This window comes from Myotis nattereri (assembly GCF_964212035.1).
Source record: "Myotis nattereri genome assembly, chromosome: 7".
NCBI lineage: Eukaryota > Metazoa > Chordata > Mammalia > Chiroptera > Vespertilionidae > Myotis > Myotis nattereri.
In genome coordinates, this window is record NC_138082.1 from 89,610,107 (window position 1) to 89,627,807 (window position 17,701).

Sequence of the window (17,701 nt, forward strand, 5' to 3'; positions counted from 1 at the left end):
AAAATTAGCATGCAATTGTTTAATGAAGGTTTACAAAATTGTAATCATTAACATAAGGACATTGGTGTAGGATCAAAGAGGGATGTAACCCAAGCTCTACACTTATGCAAATATGTGACTTTGAAAAACTGACTAAGCAACGCTGATCATCAGTTTCTTAATCTGTAAAATGGGGTTATATATAATGTGTACCATGCCCGTGTAATGCAAACTAAATCTATATTTAAATGTCTAGTACAGTGCTTGAGTGTGGGATCTCAAAAGCAGCAACCTTTGAAAATTCTTCCCTAGTACTTCATACGAGCTCAGAAACATCACCAAACTTCTTTTTTTTTTTACTCTTTTTTTTTTATTGCTTAAAGTATTACAAAGGGTGTCCAAACTTCTATAAGTACATGTGGTTGGCTTAAAATGCCCGGATTTTGAAAGAGCTGAAGTAAATGTCCATCTGACTCTGGAGAATGATTTCTCAAGATATCTTTATGGGGGTCATACAATCCAGTGCTCTTGCCTGTAAACCCCATGCTTGGCTCTGGGACACCTGCACTGCATGTGTTTGTCTCTTCGGCTCCAGGACTCCCACTTCACCACCGCTGCACCTGCAGGCAGCACAGAACTCGGCCTCAGCTCCAAGGCACTGGTCTGTGGGGAGGATGAGTGACCTACATTTACTGTTGATGTCTTGCTTAGTTCCTATGGCAGTTCCCAGTGGCATAATACTTCTGCTCTTTGATTTCCCCTCCTGTGTGTCTGCGTTTGTGCTGCTATAAAAGCACAGAGGGCACACTGCCACCAGTGACCTGAGTGATGTGTAAAAACCAAGAAGCAGAATCTCTATAACCTTCTTATGAACTGAGAGAAGAAGTCTCTTATTCATAGTTATAGAAAAATCATTTTTCTATTCTAAGAAAGTAATCAAAGGAGGTCCATCTAATTCAAGTTTACACAGAACTACCGTATTTTTCCGGGTATAAGATGCTTTTTTTTTTTTTTTTCTAAAATCGTTAGACTGAAAATTGAGAGGCATCTTATACATGGAAGTCATCCAAGGAGGGAGCCGCACTTGTGGGCAGCTGCCCATACTTTGTCAAACAGGCTTTCTCCAATCATGAGCCTTATTGTTACTGATGTCAGCTGATGCAATAATTGGAAGTGGAGGTGGAGAGTGTGCAGATGCAACAGAGACTGGAGTGTTCTGAGCCCATAAAAATGTCAAAAAATAAAAAGATAAATACTGGTAAGCAATTGTCTTACTCTGCAAATTTCAAACTGAATGTAATCATCTATTGTAAAAGAGCATGGAAATAGAGCTACAGAGAGTCAATTTGGGCCTCCTTCCACTGAGTATATGATCAGACAATGGAGAAAACAGGAAGAACAACTCCTTAAGATGCCTAAAAAAAAGAAGGCCTTAAGAGGAAAACCAGTAAAATGTTTAAAATATTGATTTCTTAATTTTGGGTTGGAAAAGTGGGGACAGTCTTATACATGGGGGCATCTTATACATGGAAAAATATGGTAATCTATTAGAATCAGCCACAGCAGGGATAAGTAGGTAATGAGTCAGGTGGTCTGCAAAGAGGGTTGCATGGAAAGACCAAAGTCTATCTGCCCTCAAAGACCATCTGCAGCCTGTAATGGCACTGAACCCCCACCTCATCCAGTATCTAAAAGGTAAAGTCAGAGGTTAGATAAGAAACACATGCTGGAGACCTGCCACTAAAAGAAACTGCTGGAGTGTCCACAGAAGCCAGAGTGAAACTCCCTTTTACATTGGCCCAGCACCATTCTGGAGCCTATCCCATGGGATTCTCTCTCTCTTTCATTTTTCCAAAACAAATAAATAAGCAAACACAATCATGGATGGTATGAGCTCTTTTCACTTTGAGAAGAACATAGATGTTACATAATATGTTTTAAGAAATCGTGTAAATAATGAAGAAACACACTTGAAAATGTACCCAAATTTTAATAGGAGACATGACTGGGCTATAGGATTTCAAGTGATTCTTTCCTTCACTTTGTTATAATTGTTTTTTTTTTCTTTTTAAGTTTTCTAAAACTGAAACATTTGATAATATGTTTTAAAAGATCATACAAAATAAACAGTTTTCCCTTTGATGTTTCCAGTATCCACCTGGAATCATTAGTAGTTATTACAATTCTATTGACTATATTCCCTATAGTATACTTTACATCCTCCCAGACTATTTTGTAACTACCAATTTCTACTTCTTAAATCCTTAAACTTTTTTTACTCTGTCTCCCAAACTCCCTCTCCTTTGGCAAACAACTGTCAGTTCTGTGTCTACAAGTCTGTTCCAGTTTCATTTTTTTTTTTTTTTTTGTTCCTTAGATTCCTTACGTAAGTGATATCATGGGGTACTTGACTTTTTCTAACTAACTTATTTCACATAAAAGTCCATCCAGGCTGTAGCAAATGGTAAGATTTCATTCTTTTTTATGGTCAGAGCTCTTTGTATATACCAGAGCATTTTTATCCACTTGTCTATTGATGGGCACTTGGATTGTTTCCATATCTTGACTTTTGTAAATAATGCTGCAATGAACATAGAGGTGCATACATTTCAAATTAGTGTTTTGGATTTCCTTGGATATATTTCCAGAAGTGGGAATGCTGGGTCATAAGGCAGAGTTCCATTTTAATTTTTTGAGAACCCTTCACACTGTTTTCCACAGTGTGCCCCAGTCTGCATTCCCACCAACAGTGCAGGAGGGTTCCCTTTGCTCCACTTGTTGTTTGTAGATTTATTGATGATAGCCATTCTCACTGGTGTGAAATATTTCATCGTGATTTTAATTTGCATTTCTCTAACAATTAGTGATGTTAAGCATCATTTCATATGCCTATTGGTCTCCTGTGTGTCCTCTTTGGAGAATTGGCTCCTCAGGTCTTCTTCACATTTTTTAATTGGATTGTTTGATTTTTTGGTGTTGAGCTGTGTAAGACCCTAATACATTTTGGATGCCAATTCCTTATTAGATGTATCATTGACACATTTTATAATCTTAAAATAATAGTGCCTGGCTGTGCGGCTCAGTTGTTGAGTGTCGACCTCTGAACCAGGTCACGGTGAGATTCCTGCTCAGGGTACATGCCCGGGTTGTAGGCTTGATCCCCAGTAGGGTGCATGCAGGTGGAAGCCAACCAATTATTCTCTTTCCCTCTCTGAAATAAATAAAACTATATCCTATATAGTAAAAAGCTAATAAGCAAATTGACGGAACAGCAGAAAAAACAGTCACTATGATGCTCACTGACCACCAGGGGGCAGACTCTCAATGCAGGAGCTGCCCCCTGGTGGTCAGTGTGCTCCCACAGTGTAACATCGCTCAGCCAGAAGCCTGGAACCAGGCTCACGGGTTGGCGAATGCAGCGGTGGTGGCAGGAGCCTCTCTAGCCTCTGTGGCAGCACTAAGGATGTCGGACTGATGATGGCTTGCTTAAGACATCAGTCGGACATCCCCCAAGGGCTCCTGGACTGTGAGAGGGTGCAGGCCAGGCTGAGGAAAGCACCCCCCCCCCCAGCCCAGTGCAGGAATTTCGTGCACTGGGCCTCTAGTTTTAAAATAATAGTAAAAAATGGTTGACATAACTAGATATTAATAGTGGTAACACCTAATAGCTAGCGGTGCAAATTGAACAAGTGATTTATCCTCCTTGAGCCTAATATTCTCCATGAGTAAATTGAAGTTAATGTTTACTTACCTAATAGGCAAGCTCTGAGGTTTGGATGGGATTCTAGCCCATTGTGACTATTTATAAATATCAGACACTGTTGTAGTGAAGAGAATGGCTCATGAGGCATTTAGGAGAATAGATTTGGTAATGAGCCAGTCGAACAGGAATGGTGTGTATTTGTCAGGCCTGATGTTTGAAATGGAAAACCCTTGTTTCCAATGGACTCCATTTGCCTCAAGAGCTTATGTCAGGTAGGTGCCCTAAACAAAGTTTTATCTTGCCCCCGTGAAAGCTGAATTACAGAGATTTTATGATGGGCAACTCAAAGCAATTCCCCGTAAGTGGATGCTCCCAGGGATCTGCTGGCTAAAACTGAGATATGGAGAGATACAGTACTGACATGTGGACGCGTCTCTCTAGAAGAGGGAGCTACTAAAAAACTATCCTAGGTGACTGCATGAACAGGTAAATACAGGAAACCATGGAAACTGATAGAAATGGGGAGAATCCATGAGCAGATGAAAATATGAAAGCATTCCAAAACTATGAAGAATACAGACAGAAGTCATTCTTACTACTGAATCATTTGCTAAATGAGGTTTTACTTTGTTTCCACCACAGTTAGAAATATAGAAAAGATGAAATTTGGAGGGGAAAAAAGGCTTCCTTTGTATTCTATGTATTATCACAAGGAGCAGGTCCTGTTTATCTCAACATATCCATCTCTTTTCAGGAGGATGGGGTAGCACGGGGCATGGGACATGAAAATGTGTGTTGAATAAATGAGTAATATTAAGAGCTTCTGTTCTTGATACTTCCCCATGTTTATTTACTGTCATAAATTACTCATTTATAGTGTTTTGTGGTTTTTATGTTCATGCTCTGTAAGATAGTTATTATTAGCCCTCATCAGAAATGAATAAAAAAGACTTGTAAATAATGCAACTTTCCCTATAATACATAGTCAGCACATGTCTGCAATTACAGTGAAATTTGTTGCATGACCACACCTGTTCCTTTCCATCAACATGCACTGAGATAACAAAGTTATAGAGGGTGAATGGTTATATAAATTGGAAATATAAATAGCTTCAACTGATAGATTTAATATTACCAACAGAAGACACTGGATATACTGGCAAGTGATACTAATTTCACCCACAATGTTCTTTAAGCCACCTATAAATGGGGAGGGGCTCCACTTCATTTATCCATACATATATCCTGGGATTTGAAGGCCAGTTAATGAACCAATGCATTTCTGCTGAATGTTTGGGTGAGTCTGAACTAATCTTCATTCTTATGTCTCTCCTTCTAATTGCTAAAATTCATCTATGATTTTCCCCAGTCTTTGATGCAACTTGAACTTATATACTCAATTATGCTAAGACTTTTTGTTACTATCTGACAGTAAATACTGATTGATAATTCCCTTTTACAGGTATAATATCCACCCCAATCCTTAATACAAATGTTTATCAAATGGGAGACAGGAAAATGGTCACTTCTTTTTCCCTCCACTTGGCTCTTTTTCTGATTTCTTTTTTGAATATTTTAGAACTCTGCTCCCCACCTTCTGCAATTGGCTCACCATTCCTTCAAAAGTACCTTTGATCATATAAAGGAGTGTGAGCCCTCTCTTTTTCTAAAAGATGGGAAGTTGATTGCAGTAGAATGAAGATCTGCCTGAGGTGAGGAAGGCCATTATAGATGCCAACCCACAGTGAGAAGCCTGTGACCTACATGTGTGGAAGACAAGAGGGCATTCTGTACTCAAGTAGTCGGCATTTGGCAAGTCTAGAGCTCACCCTGGCCCAGCCAGGACACCGAAAGAAAGCAGTACTTCCCTTAATAAGATCCAGGAATGCCCAACAACTTAGATTTTTCCTCATACACATGACACCTTTACTCCCCTAAAAAACACCAAGAAATTAAAATGTTCTTTTCCTTTTTTCTCCTGGAACTTAATTTTCATAAATGTACTAAATAGAATGGATTGTGAAAATGCCTCCTTATATTATGTGTGTGCACATGTGTGTGTGTGTGCATGTGTGTTTTAATCAGTCAATTATTTTAAGAAGACATTAACATATAAATAGATAAATAGGTAGATTATATATATACAGTGGGGCCTTGACTTACGAGTTTAATTTGTTCCGAGACCGAGCTCGTTAAGGAGCTCGTTAAGGAGCTCATCAACTCAAATTACTCTGTCAACTCAATGCAAAAAATCAGCTGAGAGACAGCTGGTATCTCAAAAAACTCATTAGTTGGGACACTTGTAAGTCAAGGCCCCACTGTGTGGGTATATATATATTAGAGGCCCATTGCATGAAGATTCGTGCAATAGGCCTTCTTTGCCCTGGCTGCCAGCACCAGTTTTCCTCTGGCACCCAGGACCCAGACCTTCACTCTGGCCACCGCCTTCCATCTTTGCTCTGGACACAGTCTTCGCTGAGGCTGGAGCCTTCAGTCTTTGCTCCTCGCTCTGGCCAGAGTCTTCAGTCTCTGGCCAGAGCTTCTCCTGTAGCTCCTTCCGCCCCCCCACCCTCCCCCTCATAGCTTGATCGCTGCTTCGCCTGCAGACCTCACCAACAAGCTCCTGGGTCCCAGGGGGCTGCCTTGCCTGCAGCCTGGCTTCCGGGGCTCCTGGGGTCGCACAGGGGGGCCTGGATGGTGACTACCAGTGTCCCACCCTGCCTGCAGTATGCAAATTAGCTGCCATCTTTGTTGGTGGTTAATTTACATATCCCACTGATCAGCCAATGGCGATGGTAGTGAAGGTACGGTTAATTACCATGTTTGTCTATTATTAGATAGGATATATAAAAGGCTAGTGACCAACACTCCATCCGACCAACCTACTGGCCAGTACATATGACACACACTGGCAATTTAAAAATAAACGTTGACTTTCACATGTGGCATACATATAAATCTCTCACTGGCACCAATCTAGACAGAGTAGGAATATTCCTACCTGAACCTGTTTTTGGACATGTTCAGTTATATGTTGCTTTCTCTCGAGTTTAAAGATCATGTGATGTTAAAGTTAAAGTTGTAAATACTTCATCACAAGTGAAATTAGTCAAGCAATCTGAAAGTAGTATACAAGGAGATATTAGAATAAGTTTAATCAATTTATCAGTCATTGTTTTTATATCATGTTTTTGTTGTTTTTATATCATATATTTGTTGTTGTTATATTATGTTGCTATTTCTTATAATTAATTTCCCTTCAATGTTCATGAATCTGTGCACCAGGCCACTAGTAAATAAATACTTAATCAAGCAATATAAACCCCAGCACTTAGCTTGTATTTCTTCTTACAGACCAATATTATCCAATGTAAATAATGCTATCTATGGCTTAACCATTTTGAAATGTGGTATTTTTCTTCTCAAACATGGATTGTGCTCCAAGGACTTCCACTTGATAATCTAGAAGGACAAGGACTGTGATCTGCTACCAAGAGGAATTTCCCACAGGCTGACCTGCATAGGGGGAAAGCCTGACCTTACCCAAGTTGAGGTGCAGGGCGAGCCTCCCTTTCTGGAGCTCCAGCGTGATATAGTCTCCACGCTGACCTTCTCCATGGAACAGGACCCCATCCCCTTGGATGCTCTTGAACTTCAGAGAGATCACGTCTTTGAGGGTGCTCAGCAGCTTCTGATTGAACCTGTACAGCAGGGAGCTCCTGCCATCAAAGTCAGCAACATCGGATTCTGGGCACAAAGAGAGAGAAGGAGAAAAATCAATGCATATTCTCTTAACTGCCAGTTCTGTTTCCCAGCTTAGCTGTTGTCCATTTTATAGGCATGTTTCGACATCTGGAAAGACCTGTTGTTTGAAGGGGAAGAATATAGACTAGACCCACCCTAATTAGACTCAAGGGAATAATTCATGAACGGGCAACCACCACACACTGAGTTAAAATGAACTGATCATCAGAAGCAAAACCTCTCATTAGTGATATGTCAGTTTTGTTGAGGGAACAGGATGAGAATACCACAAGTACCTAGATCAGGATCTGCTGTGTCAGATGTTGCTTTACAATAATACCTCCTGATTTGTCTTCCTTATGACTTTGCTTGATAATCAGAGCTGCTTGATCCCCTTCTCGCAGGCTCAACGTTAGAGGTGAAAATATAGACTATTATTCAACTCTGACCAAATAGTACTGTAGTCTGAGAACCCTGTGTTGGGAAGGATTCTAAGATTTTTATTTGGTTTTGGTAGAAATGAATATGCAGTAAGGAAGACTTTGCTATTTGGAAACAGGGCAAATATATTGCATCTTACCATCTCTGGCTCTGTCCTGTGCAGGTGATAGTTATAATTTTAGTCTTTATATACAAGAATGTTTATTTATGATTGCTAAAAAAAGGAGATCAAGTAATTGTAATTTAGATACACTTATATAATGGGTGTGTGTAAACATATCTAAAAAGTGTATGCCAAAAAGTTAATAGAGATTTTCACCTCATTAAGGAATATATACGGATGACAAATAAGTATATGAAAAGATGCTCCATATCATATGTCATCAGGGAAATACAAATTAGATCAACAATGAGATATCACTGCACATGTATCAGAATGACTTAACTCTGAAGCACTGACAATACCAAATGTTAGTGGGGATATGGAATAATAGGTTGGCAGTTTCTTACAAATCTAAATATACTCTTACCATCCTATCCAAGAATCACATTCCTCTGTATTTATCAAAAGGAGTTAAAAACTATGAATACACAAAAATCTGCATGTAAATGTTTAAAGCAGCTTTATTTATAATTTTCAAAATTTGGAAGCAACCAAGATGTTCTTCAATAGGTGAATCAATAAACTGTGATATATCCAGACAATAGAATATTATTTACTGCTGAAAAGAAATGAACTACTAAGGTGTAAGAAGATTTGGAAGAAAATAAAGTGTATATTACAAAGTGAAAGAAGCTAATCTGAAAAGGTTACACACTGTGAGATTTCAACTATATGGCATTCTGAGAAAGGCAAACATAGAGGATAGTAAAAAGATCAGTGTTTGCCACAGATTGTGAAGGAAATATGAAGAGGAAAAACAGATGATTTTTAGGGCAGTGAAAACATTCTGCATTATACCATAAGGATGGATACATGTCATTATATTTATACAAAACCACAGAATGCACAACACCATGTGTGAGCAGTAAAGCAAACTGTAGATTTTGAGTAATTATGATGTATCCATTTAAGTTCAGCAGTTGTAATAAATGCAGTATTTCTGTTGAGGGGGTGCCATGCATGTTTGGGGAAAGTGGGATATAAAAATCTCTAAATTTTGGTGTGAATCTAAAACTGCTTTAAGAATAAGTATTTTAAAAAGTTAGTAGGAACTCAATTTGGGAGGTGTTATTAAAATTATTTTTACATTATATTTTATTTTTATTATAAAAAACTTCATAATATATTTTATTATTTTTATAGTAGAAAAATAAGGCTAATTATAATTTTAAACAGATTCATTATATACTATTTTATGCGGGTGAAATGATGGTGAATGGGTATTTGATGGGGGTGGGTTTAGTCATATTTGAAATAAGCTACTCAAAAATACTCATTTTTTATTATTTACCAAGAAATTATAATTCACAGCTTGAGTATACACAATGATACATTAAGAAAGTTTTTTGACCAATAACCTAAAATTATTGTTTGTAAAACTGAAGTTCTGAAATGAAAATAAGCATAAATCATACTTTATTGTAATCAGTTTTAAAATACAAATTTATAACTTATTCCTCAGGAGTAAAGTGTTTTTAACCAAAAGTTTGCTGATGACTGTTCAGACCCTAAAAATAAACCGTCCACATATAGAGAGATTTTTATAAAACCCCAGTTCTTTCAGACCCTCCCCACACCACCCCAGCAGTGGCCTGTATCTGTCCCAAATACAGTAGCCATGGCTTGTTAGCTGGGTCACCTTGGGACAGACTACCTCTCTAAGACTTGATTTTATAAAGTGGGGAAATATATATTCTTCAGAGAAGACTACTATGAGAATTAATGTGAAAATACATATAAAGTGATAGTATGCATAAATTGATGCCATTGTGTCTGGCACATTATTTGTGGTAAATTAACTATAGAAGGAATATTAAAGTGATTGGTATAACTAGAGGGATTGAGTTCCTATTCAGTCCATTTTAGTGGCAGACACTCTACCTCCTCATGAGAAATGACTCTAATTTTTTTATTTTTTATTCAATGTTTTACTGCCCAGGGAATGTCCAGTTAGCCTCAACTTTCCTATTCCACCACATTTTAATTTAAATTCCTCATCTGTACATGGTGTGTGCATTGTGTCTGAATGCTTTCTTCTGATTGCTTCCCTTCTTCCACTGCACCAGACACTGGGTCTGGAATGAGGTCCTTAGGAGCTGTAGTGGACAGGACATGCAATGTGAGGACAGTGATGCTGACATGTCCTATCTAATAATAGAGAAACATGGTAATTAACCATAACTTCGCTACCCTTCCCATTGGCTAATTAGCGAGATATGCAAATTAACTGCCAGTCAAAATGGCGGCTGTCAGCCAGGCAACTGAAGCGAACATGAACATAAGGCTTGCTTACTCCAGTGATGGAGGAAGTCAACGTTCCCCACCTGCCGCAGCTCAGCTATGAGCTCCAGATGAAACAATGTTGCAATTATAGAACCTAAACAAACCCCAGAAACCTGCTTTCAGCCAACGCGGCCTCAGAGCTTAGAGCGGCCAGTGATGGCAACAGAATTTCTATTATAGAATCTAAACAAACCCAGGTACCTGCTTTCAGCCGGCAACAGCCTCAGAGCTGGAGCCTGCTCTCAGCTCCAGTGACACCTATAGAAGATAAATTAATCCCAGCATAAAAAAAAAAGAAAAAAAGGAGAGGCTGGGAGCTTCAGTTACCCACCAGCTTGAAAACAGCCCTCAGCCCCTCACCCAGACTGGCCAGGAACCCCAGTGTGGACCCCCACCCTAAAGGGGGTATGACCAGCTGCAAAGAGCCATCATCCCATCATCCAGGCTGACCAGGCACCCAAGCGGGACCCCCACCCTGAAGGGGGTGTGACTAGCTGCAAACAGCCATCATCCCATCATCCAGGCTGGCCAGGCACCCAAGCAGGACCCCCACCCTGACCCAGGACACCCTTCAGGGCAAACCAGCTGGCCCCCACCTGTGCACCAGGCCTCTATCCTATATAGTAAACGGGTAATATGGAAACTGACCCTAACAGCAGAAGGACTGGGAATAACTGGTCACTATGACATACACTGACCACCAGGGGGCAGATGCTCAATGCAGAAGCTGCCCGCTGGTGGTCAGGGTACTCTCACATGGGAGGAGCTCTGCTCAGCCACAAGCCAGGCTGATGGCTGCTAGTACAGCGGCGGTGGTGGAAGCCTCTTCTGCCTCCTCAGCAGCGCTAAGGATGTCCGACTGCAGTTTCGGCCTGCTCCCCGCTGGCAAGTGGACATCCCCTGACGGCTGCTGGGCTGCCAGAGGGATGTCTGATTGCCATCTTAGGCCCAATTCCCTGGGGAGCGGGCCTAAGCCAGCAGGTGGTCATCCCCCGAGGGGTCCCAGACTGCGAGAGGGCAAAGGCCGGGCTGAGGGACTCCCCATCCTTCCCGGTGCACAAATTTTTGTGCACCGGGCCTCTAGTCCTATTATAAAATAGAGAGGAGCACCAGTGCTATGGGAACACAACATTCAAACACTGCCTATGAAGTGGGACAAGTGCTTCCATGAATAGACATAGAATTTGTTGCTACTTAAAAGACACACTTGTGGCATGGTTAGAGCCCAGGGAGCCAGGGGAGGTTTGCTGACATAGCCCTGTGCCCCAAGTTGCTAACAAACCCACTTTAGAGGGCAGATTGGCCCCTCCTGCTTGCAGCCAAGTCCTGTGGAGACAGATGCAAACCATGGATCACTTGTAGCTTCTAGAAGGTTGTTAAAGCCAAAGGAGGACAGTTTCTGACAGTGCACCTCCACAACAGCTCACACAATGTGGTTGGGAGTGAGCCACATAGTCAGCCAGCCTGAGAGGAGATTATCCATCCTCCAATGAGACAATTATATTCAAGACCAAATACAACAGGAAAACCCAAATAAACCAAGCAAGGGGCTTTCCCAGGTCACCCTGCCCAGGAAATCTAAGAGATTGCACCACTGGATTCACAAAACACCTACTACTAAGACCACCTCACAAATTCTGGAAGGCATAGCAGTTCGATCTAATACATAGAAACAAATACAAATGGTCAGCAAAAATTGGGAGACAAAGAAACAACCCTCAAATGAAAGAAAAGGAGGAATCATCAGAAAAAGAACTAAATTAAATGGAGGCAAGCACTTTGTCAGATATAATGTTAATAAAGGTGCTCAAACAATTTAGTGAGAACCATAAGCAACTTAATGATAATTGTAAGGGACTTAATGAGAGCTACTGCAACATGAAAATAGACTTTGAAACAATACATAGGAGTCAATTGGAAATGAGGTATGACACAACTGAAATAACACAATTGGGGAGTTTCAAAGTCGACTAGAAGAAGCTGAGGACTGAATCAGCAAGTGAGAAAATAAGGTAGAAAAAAACACCCAAGCAGAGCAGCAACTGGAAAAAAAAATAAAAAGAAGGAGGAGAGACTAAGAAAGCTTTGGGACAACATGAAACGTAACTACATTCACATCATAGGGATACCAGAAAAAGAATAATCTGAGAAAGGAATAGAGAACCTGTTTGAAGAAATAATGGCAGAAAATTTCCTTAACCTGGTGAAGGAAAATGTCACTGAAGTTCTGGAAACACAGAGAGTCCCAGCCAAGATGAACCCCAAAGGGCCCACATTTAATAGCAAACATTAAAGACAAAGAGAGAATCTTAAAGTCTGCAAGGGAGAGATAGAAAGTTGTCTACAAGGGAGCTCTCATTAGACTGTCAGCTGATTTCTCAATAGAAACACTTCAGACAAGAAGGGAGTTAAATGAAGTATACTAACTAATGAAAACCAAGGGACTACACACAATACTACTCTATCCAGCAAGGATATCATTGAAAATCAAAAGTGAAATAAAGAGCTTGGCAGACAAAAGAAGACTAAAGAGTTCATTATGAGAAATGCTAAAGGATTTTTGTAAGAAGAATAAATAGAGAGAAAGAGAAGAACACAGCATAAAGAATAAGAATGGCAACAAATAAGTACCTATAAATAATAACCTTAAATGTAAGTGGATTAAATGCTCCAATCAAAAGACATAGGGTGACTGAATGGATAAGAAAACATGACCCATATATATGCTGTCTACAAGAGACCCACCTCATAACAAAAGACTCACACAGAATGAAAATGAAGAAATGAAAAAAAAAGTTTTCCAGGCAAATGGAAATGAAAAAAAAAGGCAAAAAAAAAAAAAAAGGCAAAAAAAAAAAAAAAAAAAGCTGGGGTATCAATGCTCATATCTGACAAAATAGACTTCAAATTGAAGGCCATTATAAGAAACAATGAAGACTACTTCATAATACTAAAGGGATCCATACAAAAATAGGATATTACTCTTGTTAACATATATGCAACCCAAAAGGAGCATCCAACTCTTTATATATAAAAAGCCAGTGTCCATGACCACCAAATGACCTATCACCATGAGGTACATTGAGCATCTCTCAGTCCCTCCCCCTTCCCAGCCCTCAAGCAGGGCAGAGAGGGACTGGGGACTGGTGAGTGGGATGAATGGGTGACCTCTTGGTCCCTTCCCCTGGCTCCCAGGCTCTGATGGATCAGTAATGGTGAACGGGGTAACTGGGTGGGTGGCAGGAGAACAAGGCTGGCTGACAGGCTATTGGGATCACCAGCTCATCTCCAGCTGCTCGGGGGCTCAGGCCTGCGGGAAAGCAGGCACCAGTGGCTTCACCTCCATATGCGTGCGCCAGGCCAGCAACTGATGGAAGGAATGTGCTGCCCACTTGGGGCTGCAAACACTGGGGCGGGTAGGTGGTGGGCATGCCCCGCAGCTTCTGTCAGCGCCTAAAGCCTCAGCAGCAGTAGCAGCAGTAGCAGTGGTGACGGCAGTGGCAGCAGCAGCCCCAAACAGGCAGCACATTCCATTAGTTGCTGGCCTGGTGCACGCACATGAAGGTGAAGTCGCCTGGCACCTGCTTTCCTGTAGGCCTGAGCCCCCAAGCAAACAGGGATGAGCTAGTGATCCCAACGGCCTGACAGCCTGGTGGTGGAGGCAGTGTTCAGCCTGGGGACTGGTGAATGGGCAGAAGATGGCCCTGATCGCAGGAGGCTAGGCCCTAGGGACCCTACCTGCACAGTTTTGTGTGCTGGGCTTCTAGTATATATAAAAAACAATCTCTGGAGGATTTTAAGGGAGAAATGGACTGCAACACAATTATAGTAGGGATTTTAACACCCCCACTGACATTGCTGGATAGATCTTTAGATTAAAAAAAAAAAATCAACAAGAAAACAGTATTCTAAATGACACCCTAGAACAGATGTAATTAATGGGAATTTACAGAACATTTTACCCCAGAGATACAAAATATAGTTTCTCCTCAAGTGTATGTTGGAAAATTTTCAAAGATAGATGACATGTTAAGACATAAACTAAGTCTATACAAGTTCAAGAAGATCAAAATAGTATCAAGCATTTTCTCTTATCAAAATGGCATTAAATTATAAATCAACTATAATAAAAACACTCAAAAACATTCAAAATATGGAGGCTAAATAGCATGTTCTTAAATAATGAATGGGTGTCCAAAGAGAACAAGGAAGAAATTAAAAACTTCCTGAAAACAAATTAAAATGTACACACAACAATCCAAAGTTTATGGGACACAATTAACTTGAGATGAACCTGAGAGAGAATTTGATAGCATTATAGGCCTACCTCAAAAAACAAGAAAAACTTCTAATAAACTATCTAACCCTACAACTTAAAGAAGTAGAAGGAGGAAAACAAGAAAAGGCCAGAGTAAGTAGAAGGAAAGAAATAATAAATATTGGAGTGGAAATTAATGACATAGAGGCAAAAGAATTACAAAAGATCAATAAAACCAAGAGCTGGTTCTTGGAAAAGATAAACCAGATTGATGAACCCCTACTTAGACTCATCAAGAAACAGAGAGGATCAAAACAAATTAGAAAGTAAAGAGGTTAAGTAATAACTGGCCACACAGAAATACAAAGGATCATTAAAAAATACTATGCACAACTATATTGCAACAAGCTGGACAATATGAACAAAATATACATATTCTTATAAAAATACAATCTTCTAAAACTCAATCAGGAAGAATCAGCAAATCTGAATAGGCCAATAAATACTGATGAAATTGAAGCAGTGATCAAAAATCTCTAAGGAAACAAAAACCCTTGTCCAAATGGCTTCACAATGGGAGTTTTACCAAACATTCTAATAACTAACACCTATGCTCCTCAAACTATTAAAAATAAAAATCAGAGAGAAAAAAACTTCCAAGCTCTTTTTATGAGGCTAACATTAGCCTGATTGCAAAGCCAGATAAAGACACTACAAAGAAAGAGAATTACAGGCCAATAACCCTGAAGAACATAGATGTTAAAATCTTCAATAAAATATAGCAAATAGAATCCAGTAACATATAGAAATGATCATACACCATGATCAAGTGGGATTTATTCCAGGGATGTTAATCTGGTACACTATTTGCAAATTAATAAATGTGGTAAACAAATAAACATTACATAAATAAGTTGGAAGACAAAAATCTCATAGTCATATCAATTGATGCAGAAAAAGTGCCTGACAAAATCCAATACCCCTTTTGGATAAAAAACTGTCAGCAAAATGTGAATAGAGGGATCATATGTGACAAATCTATAGCTAATACTCAATGGGCAAAAAATGAAACCATTTCTCCTAAAAAAAGGAACAAGACAGGGATGTCTGCTGTCACCACTCTTATTCAACATAGTAATGGAAGTCCTAGCCACAGCAATTAGACAAGAAGAAAAAATAAAAGGCTAACACATTGGAAAGGAGGAAGTAAAACTGTCATGATTAACAGATGACATGATATTGTGCATAGAAAACCCTAAAGATTTTACCAAAAAACTACTAGATTTAATAAATAAATTCAGCCGCATACAGGATACAAAATTAACACCCAGAATTTGATGGTATTTTTTTAAACATCAATAATGGACTCTCAGGAAGAGTACCTAAAGAAAAAAAATCCTATTTATCATTGCAACAACAAAAAAATTAAGATATTTAGAAATAAATTTAACCAAGAAGGCAAAAGACCTGTACTCAGAAAACTACAGGATCGTTGAAAAAAAGAGATAGAGGAAGATATAAGCAAGTGGAAGAATACACCATGTTCATGGATGGTGCAATCAACATCATTAAAATGTCCCTACTACTCAGAGCAATCTATAGATTCAATGCTGCAGGGAAGAATGGGACTTGGTTGGAAAATCTGTAAGGAGGAAACTCTGAAAGATCAGAACTTCCTGGGGGATTTGTCTGAAGGCAACAGCCCTTGCCTTGATCTTTCCAAAGAAGTCTGTGAATATGCAAGCCCCTGGATGTTTACTGGAATCTTTATGCTTAGTCTTTAGATGTCCTTCCTTAGAGGACACTGCAGACACATGTGTCTTCTCAAGGATGCTTGCTCTACTGATAGTATCTGATAGTTATTTTTAGTTCAAGTTGTTGTTAAATTAAAAGACTAAGGAGGCAGGAGAATGGGACTGTTTGGTTACTCTAGCCAGGGAGTCCCTTAGCCCTCTTTTTCACAGAAATGTGTGTCAGAGTAATCATTCATCCATCGCTCAGGTCTGCTTGTCAGCCCTGGCACAATGCAATTCCTATTAGTACACCAACAGCATATTTCCCAGATCCAGAAAAAACACTCCAAATATTTATGCAGAAACAAAAAAGACCCCGAATAGCTGCAGCAATTTTGAAAAAGAACAAAGTTGGAGAAATCACAAAACCAGATATCAAATAATACTGGAAAGCCACTGTACTCAAAACAGCCTGGTACTGGCACAAAAACAGGGAAATAGATCAAGGGAACAGAACAGAGAACCCAGAAATTGACCCAAGTTATTATTCTTATTTAATGTTTGACAAAGAGGCAAGAGCATACTATGGACTAAGGACAGTATTTCAATAAATGGCATTGGGATAATTGGAAAGGTATGTGCAAAAAAATGTAACTAGACCACCAACTTATACCATATACAAGAATAAACTCAAAATAGATAAAAGACTAAAATGTAAGTTATGAAATGATAAAAATCTTAAAACTATCCATAGGCAGCAAAATCTGAAACATCTCTCATATCAATTTGTTCACTGATACATCTCCTTTGGCAAAGGAAACTAAGGAGAAAATTTTTTAAAAATGGGACTATATCAAAATAAAAAAAAAACTTCTGCAAGTAAAAGAAAACAGCAACAAAATGAAAAGAGAGCCCACTGTAAGGAAGAACATATTTGCCAATGATACATGCAATAAGGGGTTAATTTACAAAATATACAAAGAACTCATATAACTTAACAAAAGGAAGACAAGGTATACAATGAAAAAATGGGGAAAGGATCTAAATAGACACTTCTATAAAGTGGAAATACAGAGGGCCAAAAGACATGAATAAACTGCTTAAAATCACTAATCATCTGAGAGATGAAAATTAAAATGACAGTGAGTATCACCTCACACCTGTTAGAATGGCTAGCATCAATAAATCAACAAAGGGAAAGTGTTGGTAAGGATGTAGAGAAAAGAGAACCCTAGTACACTGCTGGTGGGAAGGCAGACTGGTGTAGCCACTATGGGAAACAGTATGGAGTTTCCTAAAAAAATTAAATATGGAACTGCCATTTGACTCAGTGATCCCACATCTAGGAATATACCATAAGAAACAAGAAACACCAGTCAGAAAGAATATATTCACCC

The 17,701-nt window shown here is 39.4% G+C and overlaps 1 protein-coding gene across 1 annotated transcript in view; it reads right to left on the bottom strand.

Annotated features, from left to right (window-relative positions):
• The window catches only part of CNTNAP5 (contactin associated protein family member 5), an 865,111-nt gene that overhangs the window by 477,645 nt on the left and 369,765 nt on the right, over positions 1 to 17,701 (bottom strand). Inside the window, 1 exon segment of the mRNA XM_081095918.1 lies at positions 7,226 to 7,429. Coding sequence (XP_080952044.1) covers positions 7,226 to 7,429 — 204 coding nt within the window.